Here is a 23557-nt window from a genome sequence, read left to right as displayed (position 1 = left end):
TTCTAAGCTGCTGAGAATGAATACTCCAAATCCTGCAAAGAAGAGGTGATGCAGGAGCATAGCCAAAATTATTTTAGAATTTATTATTTCAAATTTTCTTTAGCTCGTAGGAGATTGGATTATTGTAGACTTTTGTATTTGAATTTAGATAGGGATTAGATTTAAGTTTTCAGTTTTAGATAAGATTATCTTTTATTTCTAGAAGCTCTATTAAAGGGTTCTATATGGTTGTATATTGAAGAGACGATTGATTAATGAAATTCAAATTAGAGTTTCCAAATTGGTGGGTGCCGATTCCTGACACGCATCAAGAGGTCAAGATGTCTAAGTCTCTCCAAGTAATCAAAGTAGCTTGGAATGCCCATATCAGTAGAATCACTAATTCAATTAATTTAGTAGTTCTAGCTCCAGCTAAAAAGGATGAATCTTGCCACCCAACATTAATCTATATCCTCAGCAGAATATGAAATCCCTAGTTGGAGCTTGACCCAACTTTCTACTTACGATGTCACATCAAACTCCAATCCATCTATTACAATCTTCTTGAATAGACAAAAAGTCAAAAACAAGCCCCCATTTGAAGGATTTGTAAGAGCTTTGAAACTTGGAAGGGCTTGTTTTTCTTCCTCATTGCAGTTTACACTGGAACTTCTTTGCATAAGCTGGAATTGTAGGGTATTACAGAGAAAACTACAGCAAGTGAAGCATGTTCATAGCAGGAAACAACACAAGATTATGGTTAAATATGTTTTTAGCCAAAACCAAACATCCATACTTATCTCATAAATAACATTTTTGTCTTGTTCATTTTCTCTAGCAATTAACCAAGAAGATCATTTAAATATCACCTTAGAAAGAAGAGGACTACTATTTATGATTTGATTTTCTCAGCACATGAGAATTTTTTTTTTTTTTTTCATGTATGCTAGGGTATGCTTCTCTGAAAGCTTGTGAATAGGACCTTCATGTATACTATAGACTTTCTTGCAAGTGGGAGAAAGTATTTCACAGCATACCATTTAGCTTAAATTGCAAGTTGCAAGTTCCATGTTCATCTACAATATGTTTGAGAAATTGTCTACCTATATAGCAAACCAAAAACGTGTAAAATTGTTCCGAACTAAGTTGCAAAATCCCCTTACAATACCTTTCACTATTGGTCCTCAACAAGCATGACCAGAACTCTAAAAAACATGAACCATTCAATTTTAAATATCCTGAAACTCAAGGAATGTTGAGATATGTTATTTAGGAGAAAGGTATGGTAAATTAACTATCATTTGGCAGACCTGGGTAAACAAAAGCATAGTACTAGACTTACTACTGTATCACAATATTGTGTACATTTAATAAAAATCAGAAAAACCTTAAAATCAAGATCCAAGGTAGTTTTTATTTATTTCTTTAAAATTGTAGGAAAATTTTCTCCTATTTGGCAGGGGAGGAGAAATAGACTTTTGAGAGCCACAATTTTGTAAACTGGATTTTCTTCTTAGAAACTGGCTGGGACGTATCCAAATGATAGCCTTGGAATTTGTTATAAACTAAATGTTTAGTTTGTCCATTTATACACAATCATGTTGAGACTTTAGACATTATAAAGTGATCGCTAGGAGATTCTAAAGAGATTTATTAGGATAGCCGGATGAATATATCAACTTTTCTCTTTAGAGTAACAGAAACAGTAATAGGGCATCATTACAAGGTATATTATACTACATTGCTACTTTTAATGAATCAGTTACTTTTATGAACTAAAATTTGATTTTACAATATTAATCTTCAGGGATTACATGACACTAAAAATCGGATTGCCATTGATGTTCATAGAAAGAAACACCATATTCATAAATGCTAATGGAGTGAATTAACTAATAATATAAGTATTAGCCAGCAAAAAGATTATTTGGAAATCATCAAAATATTAACATGATCAAGACAGCATTTACTTACAATATTTAAGAATCTTACAAGAAGATAACACTCTTAAGCTTGTAACCTATGTGATCTAGGAATTGAAAGTACATCATTCTCCATTGCTTATTGAATAGTAAAGGACCACATACACCCCAAAACCCAACCACCAAGCCGAGTGACATGCTCACATAGAACCAATCCACTTCAAGTCCACTAGTATCTTTACTTCTTATGTTGGGTTTTACACCATTTGTAGTACAATTATTAGTAAGTGGTGCTCCACACAGTTTGTTTCCAATAAAACTGGATGGATCAAGGCTTTGTAGTTGAGTGCTTAAAGGAATTTTCCCAATCAAATTGTTGTTTGACAAGTTCAAATGATTTAAAAATGTCAAACTTGACATGCTTGAGGGAACTTGACCCGAAAGTTGGTTCAAAGAGAAATCAATAGATTCCAGTGATCCCATAGCACCTATATTCTCAGGAATACTTCCGATCAAGAGATTATATGACAAATTCAAAGATTGTAATCCTTGGAGACTAGTAACTTCAATGGGGATCTTTCCTGATAAACTATTCTTGGAAAAGTCTATACTTTTTACCAATGGGAGAATGGTGCTATACTCAAAAATGTTTCCCTTTATCACAAGCAATTCACTTTCAAGTGGGAGAGTTTCACCATAATCAATATAAGAAGGATAAGAATTCAAGTGGTCATTTGAAATATTATTTGTGGCCATGGCGCTAAAATTTTTAACACATCTAGGTATGCTTCCAGATAACTTATTATGTGAAAAGTCCAATACTTGGAGTGAAGCTAAAGCACAGAGTTCTTTTGGTATGTGACCATGGAAATAGTTTGAGCGAAGGTTAAGAATCATCAAGCTTGTACATCTATGCCCAATCCAAGAAGGTATGTTTCCAGCAAACCTATTTTCAGCAACATCAATAGTTACCAACTTTTCACAATTTTTCAAAGATGATGGTAACTTTCCAAAAAAATTGTTTTTGTATAGGTGCAAAGATTTAAGATAAGTCAAAGATCCCATTGATGCTGGAATATTGCCACTGAAATTGTTGTTCCCCAAATTCAAGACCTCCAAGCTGTTCCAATTCATCAAACAATCAGGTATTTTTCCTGATAAATGATTTTTTTGAAGATTGAGATATCCTATGTTTTTGTGCTCATTCACTTTGAAACAAAAAAAGTGAGAAATAGATTCGGAGAATGAATTGCAAGAAAGATCTAGCACAATCACATTAGAGGATATACAAGGTAACGGACCTTTGAAATGGTTTGAACTTAAATCAATCACTGAAGCAGACAAAATCACAGGACTGTTTGGAATTTCTCCATGGATTAGGTTGTGGGAGAGATTTAAAATTTGGAACTGAGAAGACAAGTTCCAAAATGAAGGAGGAACTACATCTGAAATCCTTGTATTAGAAATGTCTAACAACTGCAGATGCTTTTGTGAACAAAGCCACAGGGGAAATTTTGGCCCTAAATTCCATGATCGCAAGTATATATACTCAAGCTGAAAAGGAGGAATCCAATTTTGACTTGCATTTAAAGTAAGTTGGTTTCCAGATGCATAAAAATTCCTCAAATTGGTTAAATTGGAAAAATGAACTTCAGAGACGACACCTTTCAACATATTAGAATCAATACTTAAACTCTCAAGTTTGGAAAGCTGTCCAAAATTTTGAGGGAGAGTTCCGTTGAATTGATTATTCCCAAGATCCAGGTATGTCAAAGATGAGAGATTTCCAAAAGAAACCGGAAGTGAACCTGAGATTGAATTATTCCAAAGAACCAGCTTGACTAGATTTTTCAATTGTCCAAAATTTTGAGGGAGAGATCCATTGATATGATTGTTTGAAAAATCCAAGTATGTCAAAGATGGAAGATTTGCTAAAGACACTGGAATTGGACCCGAAATTGAATTATATTGAAAAGAAAGTTTGACTAGATTTTTAAATACCCCAAGTTCATGCGTCAAATGACCATGAAGTAGAGAATAACTTAAGTCTAAGATCTCTAGTCTATCTGAAAGACACACTGATAAACTTTCTAAGATTTCAGATATCTCTTGACTCCATTTGTTGGATGACAATCTGATTTCCCTTAAGTTACAAAGATTACCCAACGATCTTGGCAACTTTCCTCCAAGTTCATTTCTTGACAAATCAATACTAATGACAGATGTTAGGTTTCCAATGGCACTGGAGATTGTACCCTGCAAATTATTGTCGCCAAGGTTGAGAAACTCAAGACGACTAAAACTATACAACCAATTGGGAATTGAAGAGTTGAAATTGTTGAAATATAGATCTAGGTGCCTAAGAGAAGTCATGTTTTGGAGATCAATAGGGATTGGACCTTGAAAGTAATTGTAAGATAGATCAAGAGAAACAAGATTACGAAGACCAAAGATCCATGATGGGATCAAAGATTTTTCAAAATAGTTATCTGAAAGATCGAGGGTGAGGAGAGATGAAAAGTTAACAGTGAGTGTCGATGGAATGAAAGGAAGTTGGGAAGATGATAAGCGCAAGTCAAACAAGGAAGGGAGTGTATTTGTGACTTGTACCCAATCAGAGGCTTTGCTAAGATTAACATAACTCATATCGAGATGTTGTAGCAAAGGAAGACCAGAAAGCCATTGAAGGTTATTCACATACAAATTGGAGAGACAGACAAATTGATGAGGTGGGCAGAAAGTAGAGCTAGCGAGATTGAGATAGAGTAAATTGGAGAGATTTCCAAGTTGATGAGGTATGCGTCCCACAAATCCCGCATGAGAGAGATTAAGAGATGTTAAACTCTTCATTGAACCGAGAAATGAGGGAATAGGAGAAGCAGAGAAATTATTGAAGCTAAGGTCAAAGTAATTCAAATGCTTCAAATCAAGCAGAGAAGGATTTAGCTTACCACCAAACATTGACCATTTATAGGCTTCTTCTTGAGCCCGATATTTTTCGTAATCCATAAACCCTTCGACAGGTACATCAGGAGGAGGGAAGCTTCTAAGATGGAGTTGATGGACATGAGTAGTGAGGTTGTGGCAGACAACACCAAGCCAGTGACAGCAATCCCCATCAACAGTCCAAGAGGAAAGCCGGTTTGAAGGATCAATAAGGTCTTGTTTGAACTTGAGAAGGGCATGTTGCTCGCTATCGATGCAGCGAACCTCAGAGTCAGCGTGTTCGGTGCAGAAAATGAAGAAATTAGGAAGAGGAATAATTAGAAAAGTGAGGAAAAGGAAACCTAAGAAACACTCCATTATCAGATTATGAGAAGTAAGGGTTAATTGTGAAAAAGGATTCTAATTGAATGGTAATTTATAGGAGCACTTCTCCGTTTGATTTTGTTTTGTTTTACACTTCAATCATTGACTGAAGTCTTGCAAGTAGGACCCTCCCTCCATTTTGTGGGGCCTTTATCTTGATCTGGTCACATGTCTTTTTTATTTTTTTTGATTGCCACATATCAATTTTCATTGGTCAATTTTCAGTGTCTTTGTAGTCTTTCCTAGGAAAAACACTTTCTCATTCGAGGACCAGGGCCATAGACTTTAATTAAAAGATTGACAATATTGTTTTAATTAAAAATGAATAGAATTCTAAATATAAATAAAGTATACATTAGGATGAAATCATGGCAAAGTGTTTAGCAACCTAAATATCCGACAAGAATAAGACAAGTTTATCCAATCTAACATACAATATTTAAATCGCTAAATTTTTTATTAATTTTTATTTGATCTTACGCACCACTAATATTATATTTTCAACTATTGAATTATTAATAACAATTTATTCCTTATAGTGGCAATATTTTTTTTCCCTGTGGATCTAGACCAGTGGCGGAGCCACGTTGGGGCCCACCTCCCTTCGAAAATTTTTTTTTATAAAAAAGTTAGTAGATATATTTATAAATAGTGATCCCAATAAGTTTATCCCTCTTAAAGAAAATATATGCTTTTGGCCCCCTCATTCCGGACTAAAATTTTGTATATATGTATAATTAGTATTTATTGTATTTTAAAAGAAAGTATAAAATAACATTTTACCTTAATTAAATAGGTTTACATTCCTATTAAACATAATTGTATACATCATTAAAAGGAAATCAAAAACTAAAAAAAGAGTAATTTTTGCTCCAAAGTAATTTTTGCTTACTTTGGAGTTTGGAGTTAATGGCGGAGGGTTTTTTCTTCATCCTCAAAATATTAGAGCACAATCACAAATGGCGCCACCTAGTTCCGCTGATTTGCATCTTGGATTCTTTTTGGGCAAAAAATTAGAGCACCACCATAGTCACAGAGGGTTTCTTCTTCATCCTTTCTCTCTCTCTCTCTTATTAATCTCCAACATTTAGACGCACTTGTTAGTCAATCTGCATTGCTTTTTATTTTTTCTTCTTTTCTTTATTTCTTCGTTCAGTCCGCTAGTGGTTAATTTATTCAAATAAGATTTTCTTTATAGATTTGAGATTACAATCTGCTTTAAGTCCTACCCGTGGTGGGTTGCACTTCAAGTTGTATTCTAAAGCAAAGTTATCCTCCCCAACCTACATTTCAATTTAGATTAAAGTTTCCTACAAGTCCTACACGTGGGACCCCAAGTGTGATTTTTCTTACCTTTTTTATTAGTCATTAAATTAATTAATCTATTATATGAAAAATAAATATAATAAACTATTATTAAAACTGATACAAATATGCTTTGTCTAAATTTTTTTGGTTTATATAAAAAGGAAAATTATTGATAATTTTATTTCTAATTCGCTACTTGGCAATTCCCTCTTAAAGAGTATTGATTACAGTATTGAATAAAAATATTTAACTTTTTATATTACTGCTTGTTTTTGGCATATTTTGATTACACATAAGTTAATATTATTAAATATTTTTGTCAATCTTACCTCATGAATTGATTAAATTTAATAAATACACTTTTTGTAGTATGTGTTTATAGTACTATTTTAATTATTATACTTAGCATGAATGATGGATGTGGTAGTATAGAACTATAGATAGGGGAAATTTTTAATCATCTCATTTTTTTTTATTTTTGGCCCCCTCAAGACAAATTTCTGGCTCCGCCACTGATCTAGACTTATTTTAGTGATTAAGGAGAATACTTCATAAAACCAAAGTCATTAGTTTGAACTTTGAATCTCTCTTTTTTTTTCTACCCTTAAACCAAAACACATTAAATAGTCAACCAAAGCTTTCCTTCCATTACAAAAAATTATTATAAGCTCATTATATTATACTAAAAGTTTTTTATTAAACAGTTATGTAGCATTTGTCTTCTCATTAATGAGTTTTCCATGTAAGAAAAAAAAATCTTACTTATGGATTGTCTTAGATATCATCTAATTGATGTTTGTTTGTACTCATAAAATTTAATTGAAGGGTTCATTAAATTTGCACAACCAAGAAATAAAAAATAAAAAATGAGGCTTACAGTTTGTTGACGACTTATTTTTTTATATTTCCATCTCAATGCTTTCTGGAAATGTCTTTGAAAAAAATTGGACAAAGAGTTTGAGAATTTGACCATTCTTTAATTGATGGATTTTTTAATGGATTAATGGATGATTTAGGACTCATATCTATTTAATTTATAATTATTATTATGATTACTCAAAATTATTCCAAATGCCATTATTTGGAACCTTACAGTTATTGATGACTTGTTTTTATATTTCCATCTCAATGCTTCATGGGAAATATCCTTAAAAATAATTGAACAAAGAGTTTGACGCTTTGAGCATTCTTTAATTGATGGTTTATTTATTTATTTGTTGAACAGATTCATTAATGATTTAGGACGTATGTGTATATATATATATATATATATATATATGTATGTATGTATGAAAAAAAGACGGTTGGTGTTATGGTAATTTGAAATGGAGTACCAAATTGGTTGTAAGTCTCTCTCTCTTCTCTTTCCCTCAATTCGGCATTGTGAATGCCAAATTTCTGTAAAACTTAGCACTTAGGGTACCGAAACCTTCCCATCTTCTCAATCGCTTAAATATTTGTTTTTTTTTTTTTTTTGACAAACACCCATAAACTCAAATTTTAATAATATTTTATTAAAAGACTAACAAAATTCAAAGAAAAATAACCAAAACTTTGACTTCCTTATTCAAAAACACAAATTAGATCAAATATCCTCGGATTTTATTACAAAGAGCCATTTAGTTTGCACAATTACGTAGAATCTTATCGTATTTTGTTTGATACTTTACAAAGTGATCATTGCTTACTAAGAGACTCCAAATAGAGTTACCATGATTGCTAGATGAACACTAAGATCACCTATTATAGTAGAAATGCACATGTCAGTTATCTACTAGTAGTTTAAAGAGTTTGTTAGTTCCTGTTTGGAGTATAAAATAGGAATAACACTCATTGTAATCTTATCTGAGTTTACTACAATTTCCATATATTAAAATTCCTAGAGTATAAAAATTCATGCTTTGAATTGAATTTTAAAATGAAAGTGTTTATTTGAATTTTAACTTTTACAAAACAGCTCCATATCTATATATTTCCATTTTATTAAATAAAATAATCAAGTACTGTGGAAATAATCCATACTTTCTCATTTTGATTACCCATTAGTTACCACTTGTGCTATGATCCAAGGACAAATTGGTCCATTAACAACAATTAAAAATACAGGTGTGACTTACCTCCAATACTTTTTTAACTAGACATATCCTTTGTTTTAAATACACAATAACAAGTGGTAGTGAGTTTTAATCCCCACATCTTATTTATTTAGGAGATTCCTTTTAAGAAAGTACTAGCCGCAAACCCGCACGTTGCACGTGATAATATTATTATTTTAGTTACTATTTATTAATAGTTGGTTTTTCATTATCTTTTAAATTAATAAAAACCATACATATATTTTTTCTTAAACCTTATATACATATTATTTACTTAATGTGAATGTTTACATATATAAACTCTATATATTCCATTTCTTTATATACGTAAAACCATAAACTACTACTCTATTATGATAGTGGCTAATTGATTTTATCATTTTTTATAATGCAATATGTTGAATAAAATAATATGAGAAGAAAAAAAAGTAAAAATAAAATATATAGCAATAAAAACCAAATTAATTATCTTTAGATAAATACCAAATTATCCAAATCATGCTATGTAATATAATTATATTACATTCTTACATATTGTCTTTAATTCTTTATAATGCAGTATGATAAAATTTAACAATCAAAGCGAACAATTAAATCGCATCAACCTAAAGTAGACTTCTAAGAAACACAAAAAGTTATCAACCTAAAGTAGAGATGAAAAAAAAAAAAAAAAAAAAAAAAAATCCACCAAAAAATTGAGAGAGAAAGAAAGAGAAATAATACTTTTTGTGAGGAAAAATTATGCATATAATGGAAGAGAGAATGTCAAACGTATACTAAAAGGATGATAATAAGAAGAAACAAAATGAGTATAATAATAAGGAAGATAAAGGGAAAGATGAAGAGTGATATTAAGATAGAGGGTAGTGGGGAGAAAGGTTGGAGAAAGTGTAAAGTTAAAAAAATGAGACAATTTTATTTATTTGAATTTAAATAAAATATAATATGTTTAATTTTTAAAAAATAAAAAAAGAAAACATAAATAATTTAATTCTATGAAGAATGTGGTTGAGTTTAAATATTGAATAAAATAAGATGAAAAGAAAAAAATGTAAAAAAATAATAATAAACACTAAATTACCCAAATCATGTTATATAATAATATAATATATATTATATTTTTATATATTATCTTTAACTTTTTATAACGCAATAGGATAACATTTAACAATTGATGGTGTCTAAAAAAAGCCTAAAAAAGCCAACTCCTTACTCGTCCATAAACGTCGTCCATGAGAAGGTTACATAAGCCACATTACTGTCGTCCAGAGAGACCTCTGGACGACGTGTGCTAACTGGTGTACTATCTCTCGTCCAGGAAGCACTTAGGACGAGGGCAAGGCAGTTTTGACAAAGATAACCGCTATAACGGTTATCAAATTGTACGCTCCGGACTCCGTAAAATTGGGGGAGGTTATCCAACGGATAACCGCTCCCTAAACCTATAAAAAGAGATGAGTCTCCGACAAAGAAGGGCAGAGTATTTCTTCTTTACAAACAATATTTTTCCATTAAGAGGAGAGTTACTAACTTCATCATCGGAGGAGTTTTGACCGGCCAACCCCGGTCTCCTCTGACCTTCTATTTCTTATCTTTCAGGCTCTCAACATCATCATGGTCCGTGCTGTTCAACAAACTGATTCCTTGATCGCTATCAGTTTGGCGCCATCTGTGGGGATAATTATACTTCTCTTTGACAAAAAGTTGATGGTATGGACTAGATCGAGGGCTACCAGCCCAGGCCGTCAGGGAAGCAGAGATGCTTCCAGTAACCCTCACCGCGACTGCCAATCCGCACCGGTCATGCAGAATTCATCTGTTCAAAACGTACAATCCGTGGCGGCCGCAGTGGCGGAGTTGACTCGCCAAAACCAAGAATTTAGAATGGAGATTAATCTAAGGAGGCAGACGCGTGAAGAACATAAGGGTGGAGGACAAACGCAGAGTCGTGATGACAGAGAGAACACTGAGATTGGAAGTCAGTTAAGAGGTACCACTTCACGAGCGGTGCCACATTTGAAGGAAGAGATGGACCAGATGAGAAGAGTCATGGAGGAAATGAAAGAAAATATGAGAAGGACAAATCCTATAGAAGACCTGGTCCACCGAACTGATTCCCCCTTTACGGCTTCTATCAACGGTCATCCTCTACCATCGAAGTTTAAGATGCCTTCTCTGGATTCGTACGACGGAACACGAGACCCGTTCGATCACATTGCTACCTTCAAGACCACCATGCATCTTCAAGGGGTTCCTGACGAAATAATGTGCAGAGCATTCCCTACTACCCTTAAGGGCCCAGCACGGGTTTGGTTCAGTAAAATACCCCCGAATTTGGTGAGTTCTCTTGAAGAGTTGAGCAAACTGTTTGTTAACAACTTCATAGGAGGACAAAGACATAAGCGTTCCTTGTCCAGCCTATTGACCATAGAGCAGGGAGAGAACGAGAGTTTACGGTCGTTCATCACCCGTTTCAACAGAGAGGCCCTGAGTGTGGACGAAGCAGATGACAAGCTTTTGTTGGCAGCTTTCCATAATGGGGTGAATTCGGATCTGTTCATTCACAAACTCTATGAAAAAGAGCCCCAGTCTATGGCAGAACTTGTCCATTCGGCACAAAATTTTATGAATGCGGAAAACGCAATCATTGCTAAGAAGAGGAAGAGGTCTGAGAGAGTAGACGTGAATCCCAGTCGCTACTTAGAGCAAGGCCCTTGTCCAAAGAAGGGACGCACGGAAGACAGGAAAGACCGAGACATTAAGAAGCCGGGCTCTTCAGCACGGAACCAGCAGTATACCTCTTTGAACGTCCCACTTGAGCAGGTCCTAATGCAGATCAAGGATGATCCTTCCTTGCAGTGGCCGGAGAAAATGAAGGGAGATCCCAATAAACGCAATCGGAACAAGTATTGTCGCTTCCATAGGGATCATGGTCACGATACGGACGAGTGTTTCGATTTAAAGCAGCAAATCGAAAATCTCATAAGGCAAGGGAAGCTGAAGAGTTTCCTTGGACGAGATAACAGGGACGAAAAAATGAAAGGAAAAATGGAAGAATCATCACGGCCACCACTCGGAGAAATAAGAGTCATTATAGGGGGAAGTTCGACAGGCCAGTCATCCAAGTCCAAGAAAGCATATTTGAAGGTAGTGCAGAGTGTCCAGCTTTCTGGACGATCACCGAGAGCAAGGACCATAGACGAAGCAGCGATCACCTTCACGGACGAAGACGCTGAGAGAATTCATCACCCCCATGATGATGCTCTCGTCATCACCTTAATGATTGTTGACTACACAACTAGAAGGGTGCTTGTAGACAACGGAAGCTCGGCGGACATTTTGTATTATCCAGCTTTTCAACAAATGAGGCTAGGACGAGACCGGCTCCATCTAGTGAACTCCCCCCTAGTAGGTTTTGGTGGCATGAAGGTACAACCCGTGGGTACCATTTCCTTGTCAGTGGTAGTGGGGGCATACCCACGACAAGTCACCAAGGATGTGAACTTCCTTGTGGTAGACTGTCTGTCCTCCTATAACGCCATAATTGGACGACCAACTTTGAATAGTTGGAAGGCCGTTACCTCCACTTACCACTTATCAGTTAAGTTTCCAACAGAACACGGAGTAGGGCAGGTGCAAGGGGATCAACTGGCAGCAAGAGAATGTTACTTGGCCATGTTGGCCATAGACGAGCAAATTCAAGCCATGAATATTGAAGAAAGGAGAATGGTAGCCGAGCCTACCGAAGCATTAGAAGACATTTCCCTGGACGAAGAGAACCCTGAGAAGTGTACCAGGGTTGGGGCAGATCTATAAGAGAAAATTAAGGAGGGCTTCGTCCACTTTTTGAAGAAAAATATTGATGTGTTCATATGAAGTCATGAGGACATGCCGGGTATAGACCCTAGTGTCATTACCCACCGTCTGAATGTATGCCCTTCCTCCAAGCCAATGCGGCAAAAGAAGAGGGTGTTTGCCCCTGAGAGAAATGATGCTATCAAAGATGAAGTTCAAAAACTGATGGGGGCGAGGTTTATCCGGGAAGTGTACTACCCAGATTGGTTGGCAAATGTTGTAATGGTCAAGAAGGCAAATGGTAAGTGGAGAATATGCGTGGATTTTACCGACTTGAACAAGGCTTGCCCAAAGGATAGTTATCCGCTACCACGCATTCATCAGTTGGTGGATTCAACTGCGGGCCACAAGTTGCTTAGTTTCATGGACGCTTTTTCGGGATACAATCAAATAAGGATAGATGAGGCGGATCAGGAGAAAACATCATTTGTCACAAGTCAAGGCTTGTTCTGTTATAAGGTGATGCCGTTCGGCTTAAAGAATGCAGGAGCCACATATCAGAGATTGGTCAATCACATGTTTCGACAGCAGATTGGGCGGAATGTGGAAGTCTATGTGGACGACATGCTGGTAAAGAGCCAGGACGAAGGAAGGCATCTGGACGACCTGCAGGAGACATTTGACACGTTGAGACAGTATCACATGAAGCTAAATCCTAGTAAATGTGCTTTCGGAGTATCATCAGGGAAATTCCTTGGCTTTATGGTCTCTCATAGGGGGATTGAAGCGAATCCTGATAAAATTCAAGCAATACTAGACATGAAGCCTCCGCAGAATACAAAAGAGATCCAATCTCTTACTGAACGAGTCGCTACACTAAACAGGTTTGTCTCTAAAGCCACTGACAAATGTTTGCCATTTTTTAAAGTTCTTAGAAAAGCATTCGAATGGACCGACGAGTGTCAGAAAGCTTTTGAGGATCTGAAGGCATACTTGACCAAGTCTCCATTGTTGAGTCCGTCAGTAGTGGGATAGGAATTATACTTGTATTTGACAGTAACCCCGTATGCCGTAAGTTCAGCACTGATAAGGGAAGAAGGTAAAGTGCAAAGACCCGTGTATTATACGAGTAAGGCATTGAGGGGAGCGGAAGGACGATATCCACAGATGGAGAAGTTAGCCTTCGCATTGATCACTGCTTCCAGGAAGCTAAGGCACTATTTCCAGGCACATGTCATTAATGTCATGACGGATCATCCACTCAAGAAGGCGATGAACAGACTGGAGGCAGCTGGACGATTGGTTCAGTGGGCCGTCGAGCTCAGCGAATTTGACATCAGATATCAACCAAGGCATGCTATAAAAGCTCAAGCATTAGCAGATTTTATTGCAGAATTTACCCCAAGTCATGAAGAGACAGAAGACAATGATAGATGGGTCGTCCATGTGGATGGATCATCCACAAAGTATGCAGGTGGGATTGGTGTGGTTTTACAGTCCCCAGAATGAGACAAACTGAGGCATAAGGTTCGTCTACAGTACCAAGCAACTAACAATGAAGTCGAGTATGAAGCCCTTCTCAAAGGGCTAGAATTGGCTAAGTCTGTGGAAGCCAAGTCTATACTCGTCCTGGGTGATTCTCAGTTGGTCATGGGGCAAGTAAATGGAATGTACGAAGCAAAAGAGGAACGGATGAGGAAATACCTTAGTAGAGTGATGCGCCTAATGAAGAGATTTGAAAAAGCTGAATTCGTCCAAATCCCAAGGGAGGAAAACATGGAAGCTGATACTATAGCGAAGGAAGCCTCGGCAAGTGAATTTATGGACGAATATGACCAAATTCAGTACATGCCAAGCATAGATATTCCAGAAGTACAACAGGTGGAAAATAGAGGAAACTGGATGACCCCGATTATATCATACCTGAAAGACGGACAGCTACCAGAAGAGAAAGACGAAGCAAGGAAGCTGAGGGTGAGATCGGCTAGATATCTACTTCTGAACGAAGTGTTATACAAGAGGGGCTTTTCTCAACCTTATCTTAGATGCTTGGCTCCGGACGAAGCAAACTACGTACTGAGGGAAGTTCATGAAGGAGCGTGTGGCAATCACTCCGGAGCCAGGTCCCTTGTCTCCAAGGTCGTCCGTGCAAGGTATTACTGGTCAAATATGCAAGCTGATGCTAAAGCATATGTCAAGGTCTGCGACCAATGTCAATGATTTAGCAACGTCCCCAGACAACCATCAGAGTACCTCACCCCGATGATGGCACCGTGGCCCTTTGCACAATGGGGACTAGACATTTTGGGTCCTTTTCCTCAGGGCATAAGGCAGATGAAATTTCTAGTTGTGGGCATCGATTACTTCACAAAATGGGTGGAAGCTGAACCGCTAGCGACGATCACACAACAAAATGTTAAGCATTTCGTGTGAAAGAACATTGTATGCAGATTCGGAGTGCCCAAGGTATTGGTATCTGATAACGGACGACAGTTTGACAACGCACTCTTTAGGGACTTCTGCGCACACTTTGGAATACAGAATCACTATTCCTCACCCGCTCATCCTCAAGCAAATGGTCAAGCTGAAGTGGCAAGCCGATCCTTGTTGAAAATCATCAAGACCCGGCTTGAGGGGGCAAAGGGGGTATGGCCAGAGGAGTTACCTGGTGTTCTATGGGCCTACAGGACGACGGTGAGAACCCCTACGGGGGAAACTCCTTTCAAGCTAACTTATGGAAGCGAAGCAGTCATACCGGCGGAAGTACATATGGCCAATCACAGGGTGATGATGTATAAAGATAAGGACAATGAGGAGCAGCTCCGTTTGAACCTTGATCTAGTAGACGAGGTAAGGGCAGACGCAGAATACAGAATAGCAAAGTACAAGAACCTCATGGTTAGGCAATATGACGCAATGGTGAAGCCTAGGCGTTTCAACATAGGAGATCTCATCCTAAGAAAGGTCTCTTTGGCAACCAAGAACCCAGCACATGGGAAATTGGGCCCGAATTGGGAAGGACCCTACAGAGTTATCAACTGTAAAAGGCAAGGATCCTACTACTTGGAGGCCCTAGACGGGAGGAAACTGGAGCACCCTTGGAACGTGGAGCACTTGAGGAGGTACTATCAGTAAAAGTCAGCCTAGACGGAAGTATGGCCACAGACAAGGCTGGACCTTGTCTGAAGACTTATTCTACTTATATTTAATGTTGTGTTATTAACTACTATTTCACTATTTATATTTAGTGTGTTGTGGACGAAGTTAAGGCTTTACTATTTATGTTGTGTTTATGGACGAACTTATGGAGCTTGTACTTAATAAAAAAGGCATAAATATATGTATACGCCTTACCTGAAAAAAATGTTTATGTTATGTACAAAGTATTGTGCAAATTTCTAAGTCTCCAAGTTATTTTCGTTCCAATTAACTCACCACAAGGCTGAAAAGCCCAAGACGAGGAAAATCTCCGGACGCGGGGATTTAACTTCGACAAACAAGGGAAATGTATGCATGCCCAAGTGTAGACGAGAAAATTTTCCCTGAAATGGTACGTCCACAGAACATCCGTCCCTGAAGTAGACGGGATGGAGGATAGTACGTCCACAACACGGACGAACAATAACACGTCCACAAAGCTCAACTGAAACGTGAGATTTACGTCCACACATGGACGAATACATGCAAGGACGATGTTCTGGTTAATTAACCAAGAACGTTCCAGAGCAATTAAGCTCAAGGACGAATGCAAAGTCTAAAAAAAAAAAATCAATAAAAAAAGAGGCGAAGTCTCAAGACGAGTGGTGCTGATATCTGGGATTTCTCCAAGACGAGTATAAAGTTGCATTTCATAAGATCACCCTCATAGACGAGAAGAAATTTTAAAGCAAGCATAACTCTCGTCCTTGATATATATATATATATATATATATATATATATAAATAAATAAATAAATAAATAAAGAAAACACAAGTGTTTAAAGGGAGGACGACCAACGTCCAAACACCCTTAAGTTACATGATAACTCGTCCATAAACTAAGGACGAGATAAATAAAAAGTTACATCGTCTTAAAATTATAAAAAAAGAGAGGCATCAGGCTGGTGGGGCATCTTTGTTCTGCTCGTCCTGAAGTGGCTAGGTTGTAGCATCATCCTCCACATTAACATCTTCTGAGCTCGTCTGGAGGAGGGAGCTGGTAGGAGCACCACTGAGATTGAGCTTAATAGAGCTGAAGCCAATGTTGGGGAAGTTCTCGACGGCGTCCATCCTGAAGTCCTCAAACCCAGCCGCATAGTTAGTATCCAGCAGATCAGTGAACTGCTTGGACGCCTTGAACTCTGCAACTGCGTCTTCCTTGGCCTTCTTGAGAAGGTCACTCAGCTCGTCATTCTTCTTTTGCAAGTGATCGAGATGAGTTTCCTTCTCCACAACATCAGTCTTCATCTCTTGAATTTGATTTCGCAGCTCCTTTGCCCCTTCGTTGGCTTTAGCAGCTGCCTCAGCCCAGCACTTGCTCTCGTCCTTCACTTCCTTGATTCTCCTTTCTAACCAGACCCTCGTCTTGTCAAGATCAGTTGCTTGCCTGGATGCAGCAATGAACTTGGACATGGCCTGAATAATGGTTTAGTTAGGAAGCTTATCAAAGAGGACGAGACAAAAAAAAACATACATACCTTGAAAAGATCATAAACCCCAGAATGCTTGAAGTCCTTCAAAGACATGTTGTAACAGGCAGACACGTCCTCATCAGTCACAGCCATCTTAAATCTTTCCCAAGCTAGGTCCTCGTTCCCAATGAGGTATTGAGGTGCATGGGGAGAAGGCTGAGACGTGGACGGCGTCTTGACTATGGACGGGACTTGCATGGGAGAATCTTTGGGCTCAGAATCAAGGATCTGGACGTCTTCAGGCTCATGAACAGTAGGCGTAGGTTGAACGTCTTTGGGCTTGGACGACTTATGTTTGACCTTTTTCTCCCTGCGCCTGCTGGGAAGATTGCCCAGGTCAACTCCCAGTGATAAGTTTTTTCTTTTCTCACCTACGGACGGGTGAGACTGAGGTGTGTCCTGCCCAGTGGCAGCAACCTCGTTCACAACTTCTTTGCCCTTGTTTTCCTTCATTGTAGCTATTCCTGAAAAAAGAAGGGGTGTTAAAAATAACAAGTAAAAAAAAAAAAAAAAAAAAAAAAAGAGGAAAAAAGGGAAACGATTATACTGACTTACGTCTACGAGTGGTGAGCTCGTGTGCAAGGGCTTCACTGGACGGGTTGGGACCTAAACCCCAAGTGGCAAGACGATGGAGGGTTACCAAAGAATGGAAAGCCCTATTCGTGTATAGACAAACCTTTTGGATTCTTTCTATATGAAACCTGTCCAGATGAGGTCGTCCAGCACCTAAAAAAAAAAAAAAAATTTATTTAGCCGTCTACAAAGATAAATACAACACAGTAAAATGACAAACACAAGCATACCTTCAGGACGAAGGTTCCCTAACTCTCCTGTGTAGGGAGGAAACGGGTCTTGAGAAATCTCGAGTGGGCGTCCAACCCAGAAACCTGAGACGAAGAAGAACTCCGTCTTCCAGTTCCTATCCGAGGAAACTACAGACTTAATCAATCTATAATCTTTCCCTCTGGCTGTGAATTGATAAAAGCCAAGGGACTGATTGATCTCAGAAGGCTTGTAACAGTAGAGGAACTTGTCCACAGTCAGAGGACGGTTCCCCTCAAAGACCTCCCTCCACAAAAATTGCATGGAGACTACTAACCTCCACGCATTGGGGTTAAGCTGACAAACACCTATTCCTAACCTAGTGAGTAACTCTCTGGCAAAAGCATTTAAAGGTAACCTAAGTCCACCTAAAAGATAGGTTTCGTAAATACCTATCCCAAAACGAGGTTGACAACACCACTCCCCACGAACTGCTAACCTAGGATTAAGGTCGTTTGGGATTTGGTACCACTTCTTAAGCAAAACTAACTTCCTATCATCCGTCTTGGACTCTACTCCTATGGCACAGCTATACACTACCTCAACCTCGTCCTGAACTGTGGACGAGGGGGCACTTGTGCCTGCCTGGGATCCAGACTCACTCCTCGTCTTGAGTCCTTGGAGAACTTCTAAGGGTACCCCAGGGACGCCGGATACATACTCGTCCGTGGTGTTCCCTTCACTACTAGTACTATTACTGTTATCACTAGAGCCACTAAAACTACTTGGGTCATGATACTCGTCTATGGCTTTGCCTAAACTATTGCTAGACGAAGAAAGAACGGTCTCAGACATTGTAGAAAACTTAAAATCTGAGAACGAGGAGTAAAGAAATACCTGAAATCTAGACGAGGGAACTAAGGACGAGATGATGCTTCTAGACGAGGATGCTCAGGGAGGGAAATCTCAGAAATGTGAAGGGCACTGGAGGAATTCAACTATTTATAAGCTGAAAACTTTGGGATGCGAAACGACGCAGCCAACCAAAGTGCGCCACGTGGCATAGATCTCGAAAATTGAACCAAGTGCATCAGTTCATCAGTCAGATTTTGACACGTGGCATACAGTACACATTTTGAAAATCCCCCAAATTATCCTTAAGACGACACATATGGACGAGGGGGCAACTGATGGTGTCTAAAAAAAGCCTAAAAAAGCCAACTCCTTACTCGTCCATAAACGTCGTCCATGAGAAGGTTACACAAGCCACATTACTGTCGTCCAGAGAGACCTCTGGACGACGTGTGCTAACTGGTGTACTATCTCTCGTCCAGGAAGCACTTAGGACGAGGGCAAGACAGTTTTGACAAAGATAACCGCTGTAACGGTTATCAAATTGTACGCTCCGGACTCCGTAAAATTGGGGGAGGTTATCCAACGGATAACCGCTCCCTAAACCTATAAAAAGAGATGAGTCTCCGACAAAGAAGGGCAGAGTATTTCTTCTTTACAAACAATATTTTTCCATTAAGAGGAGAGTTACTAACTTCATCATCGGAGGAGTTTTGACCGGCCAACCCCGGTCTCCTCTGACCTTCTATTTCTTATCTTTCAGGCCCTCAACATCATCGTGGTCCGTGCTGTTCAACAAACTGATTCCTTGATCGCTATCAACAATCAAAGAGGGAGAAAAAAAAAAAAAACTTAAAATACAAAGCTAAATCGCATCAACCCAAAGTAGAGTTATAATGAACACAAAAATTTATCAACTTAAAGTAGAGATGCAAGAAAAATAATAAAAATAATCCAAAAAATATTGAGAGAGAGAGAGAGAGAGAGAGAAAAAAAAAAACCTTTTTGTGAGGGAAACTATGCAAAGAATGGAGGAGAGAATGACAAATTTATAGTATGATGATGTGAATGTGAAGAGACAAAATCAAAGAAGATGAAGGGAAAGATAAATAGTGATATTAAGGTAGAGGGTAATGGTGAGATGAAAAGGTAAGGGAGAGAAAGATGAAGGGAAAGATGAAGAGACAAAATAAAGGAAGATGAAAGGAAAGATGAATAGTGATATTAAAGTTGAGGGTAGTGAGGAGATGAAAAAGTAAGAGAAGGAGAAATGTTGGAGAAAGTGTAATTATTAAAAAAAAAAAAGGTAAAAGTAAAAAAAATTATAAGGAAATTGGAAAGAAAAATGATAATAACGTGGATGCTGACGTGACTCAACTGGAGTGTAACAATAATAAATGTTACGCTTCAGCTTTTAGATATATATAAATATAAATTAGAAGTAAGGCAAACCCTAAAAATACACCCCACCCACATTTTGGAATTTTCTTTTTTGGGAGGAAATCCACGTTTTGGACTAAAACTCTCACTTAGGCCATCAAAAGGAGAGCCCATTAGACATAAAAAAAATATAAGATCCTATTTAAAAGCTTTTCTCTTTAAAAACAAAACTTGTTCCTTTTTCTCATACTAAAAAAGTAAAAATACTTGTACATTGCTCATTTTAATTTAGATTTTTAGACTTGCTCCCCAAAACAAAAGAGTGTATCTTTCTTGGGGGCAACTTTAAACACGTTCCCTAAAAAACACGTATTCTTATCATAATCAGATCGTCCTCTAGTTTTAACCAAAACTCTAAATTTCAAAACCTTAAAAAACATAGTAATATTACAATTTTTTTCTCCATCCAATGATATGATAAGCCAAGAATAATAGGTATATATTGTAAGGATGGGGACGCGGTGTAGCCAATTCAAATCATAGATACTATGTCCCTACTTCGGGAGAATGTATTTTGCCATCTTTAATGAGATGACTCTAACAAGGGAGGGATGACTATAAGAGACCTTAAAAAAAAAAAAAAAAAAGACTAATATTTTAGAAATGATAATAAAATATGTACAAATAAATAAATTATAAATATAAAAGGTATATAGAAATTCTATTCCATATAATTAAAATGTTATTAAATAAGAAATATATATACTCAAGATATGTTAGGGTGGAGTGACCAAATATATATATATATATATATATATATATATATATCTTGTTAGAAAATCAAAACCATAAAAAGTTATTTTTATAGAATAATTAATGTCTAGTTTGAAGTAGGGTACTATGTTTGCAATCCCCTAGTATTGATGATTGAAGAGCCATATAAGAATTAAGAAGCCTCATTAGCTGGAGCCATAAATTTAGCAATTTAACACTACTAAAGTTACTTTACTTATTTTATCACCTTATTTTACAAAACATCCAACATCGGTGGTTTTATTTTAGCTTTCAACACAATAAAATAATATAAATAACACAAGAAAATAATATATCTACTACAATAAACAACAACTACTACCACCAACACAATGAAATAATATAACTTTTAATAAATAAATAAAAAAATATTTTTTACCATCTTAGTTACAATGATGGCTGTGCACTATAACTCAAAAGCCAAATTTGTTGGCTTTCCCTCTACCATTGTAGGCTTGCAACATACTTTTTAGTATTGGTGGTGCTAAAATGCCATAATAGCAATATGGCATTTTAGCACCACAAATACTAATGCAAGGCTATGTTTAAAATCCATTGTAATATTCTAGTATGATAGGGTCTAGCTTCAAATGGCTTTTCCCACCTAAAGTCATGTGTCCTTTTTGCTTTAACAAAGACAATAATTTCATAATTAGTAGCCAATAGAGTGACTAGACGTCAATTCATGGAACAAAAGTTGATAGTTTGAATCTCTCTTTTCCCATTCTCTTTAAGACCAAAACTTATTTATATTAACGGAGAAAGAAAAAAAAACTTCGCTTCTCTATAAAAGAAGATTGTCTTATTACCAAAAAGATTGACTTATCCAAACCATTCAAACTTTCCAATCACTTTCTAATCCTTGTTCTTAGAGCATAGATTCGAGAAAGCAACAAAGACATTTTCTCACTACATGTCTGAATTGTTTGCTTAGTATTCTACTACCAAAAAAAAAAAAAAAGTCTTTTTTACCATCAAAATTTGATTAGACTCAGAAAACTTAATTGAAGTGCTCCTTTTTGTTTTTGTGGGAAAACAAGTGCTCATTAAATTCACACAACAGAAAAAAGAAAAAAGAAAAAAGAAGAAGTTCAAGCTTACAGTTTTTTTTTTTTAATAATAAGTTCAAGCTTACAGTTGGTTGATGCATGACCTATTTTCTATATGTCCGTCTCATTGTTTTTTGGGAAATGTCCTTAACAAAAAAAATTAGACAAGGAGTTTGAGGCTTTGAGCATTTCATTAATTGATGGTTTATTTATTTATTTTTTGAGCGGATTAATTGACAGTTTAGGACTAATAAATATTTAAAATTATTGTTAGGATTAATCAAAATGATTATGAATGCCATTATTTAGAACCTTATAGTTGATTGACTGATGACCTATTTTCTATATTTTCATCTCAATAATTTATGGGAAATGTCCTTAAAAATAATTGGACAATGAGTTTGATACTTTGGGCATACTTTAATTGATGGTTTATTTAATTTTTTTGTTCGGATTAATTGATGGTTTAATTGTTTAAGATTCATATATATTTAAAATCCAAACAATCAATAAGGGAGTCTTCCGGTTTGCATAAAGTAAGCAAAGATAATTGGTCTTATAATAAATTAATAATATAAAAGGAAGTATCAAATTTGCTGTTAGAGTCTCTCTCCTCTTCCCCCTAATTTGGCATCTCTGGAACATAACACCCATAAATTCAAATTTGGCAAAAACCACATTTTCGTCCTTATATTTTCACATGACTCCCACTTTGGTCCATAACTTTTTTTTCCGCCGCTTTTAATCCCTATCCTGGAAAACGCGTCTCATTTTAGTCTCTGCCGTTACTTCAAAGACGGAAAATGCACACGTGACAAATAGAGTGCACTGTTGGCACACTAAAAGCTGACGTGGCCATTAAAATAATAAAAAAAATATATTATTTGGTATTTTAAAATGCCACGTCATTAAAAAAATTAATTTATTAATTTTAACAAAATAAAAAATAAAAAACAAAAATTACTTGAATTGAGATCTAAGTATGTCTTGAACAAGAATAACAAGAACACAAACCCAAATCTAAGAACACAATATTAAGATCCAAAAATCACAAACCCAGAAAATAACCCCACCACCTCACGCACCCCAGCAACCACTATCAACAACAACAAAAAAAACTCACCCAAACGCCAATTCGGCCACTAAAACACCAACCCAGCCACCTAAACACCAACCCACAGCCACCCAAACACCAAACCACCATTGATCCGCCCACCCAAACACAGATCCAGCCAACCCAAACACCAACCTGGCCACCTAAACACCAACCCACAGCCACCCAAACACCAAACCACTATTGATCCGGCCACCTAAACACAGATCCGGCCATCCCAAATACTACCAACCCAAACACGGCCAACACAATGACAAATCCAGACATCCCATGACAGATCCGACCTCGTGGGTTTGTCACTTGTGGAACCCAAGAGCTAAGAGGATGAGAGAGTGGGAGGAACTCTTGAGATTCAGAGTTCGGCTACCCAACCAAGACCCACGGCCATGCCACCATCGCACCACAACCCAAAAAAAACCCATGCCACAAAACCCACAATCCACCTAACCCATAGCCCACAACCCTCATGCCACCACTAACACAACCACGCCACCACCGCGCCACCACC

The 23557-nt window shown here is 37.1% G+C and overlaps 1 protein-coding gene across 1 annotated transcript in view; it reads right to left on the bottom strand.

Moving 5' to 3' along the window:
- Positions 1-23557, bottom strand: part of LOC126699159 (receptor-like protein EIX2) — a 171203-nt gene that overhangs the window by 79966 nt on the left and 67680 nt on the right. The window contains exon 2 of the mRNA XM_050396813.1: positions 4301-4589. Coding sequence (XP_050252770.1) covers positions 4301-4589 — 289 coding nt within the window. The remainder of the gene's footprint in view (positions 1-4300; positions 4590-23557) is intronic.

Source organism: Quercus robur, chromosome 9 (assembly GCF_932294415.1).
Source record: "Quercus robur chromosome 9, dhQueRobu3.1, whole genome shotgun sequence".
Lineage (NCBI taxonomy): Eukaryota > Viridiplantae > Streptophyta > Magnoliopsida > Fagales > Fagaceae > Quercus > Quercus robur.
The sequence above is the reverse complement of the archived record's forward strand: the minus strand, read 5'-3'. Positions and strand labels throughout refer to the sequence as shown.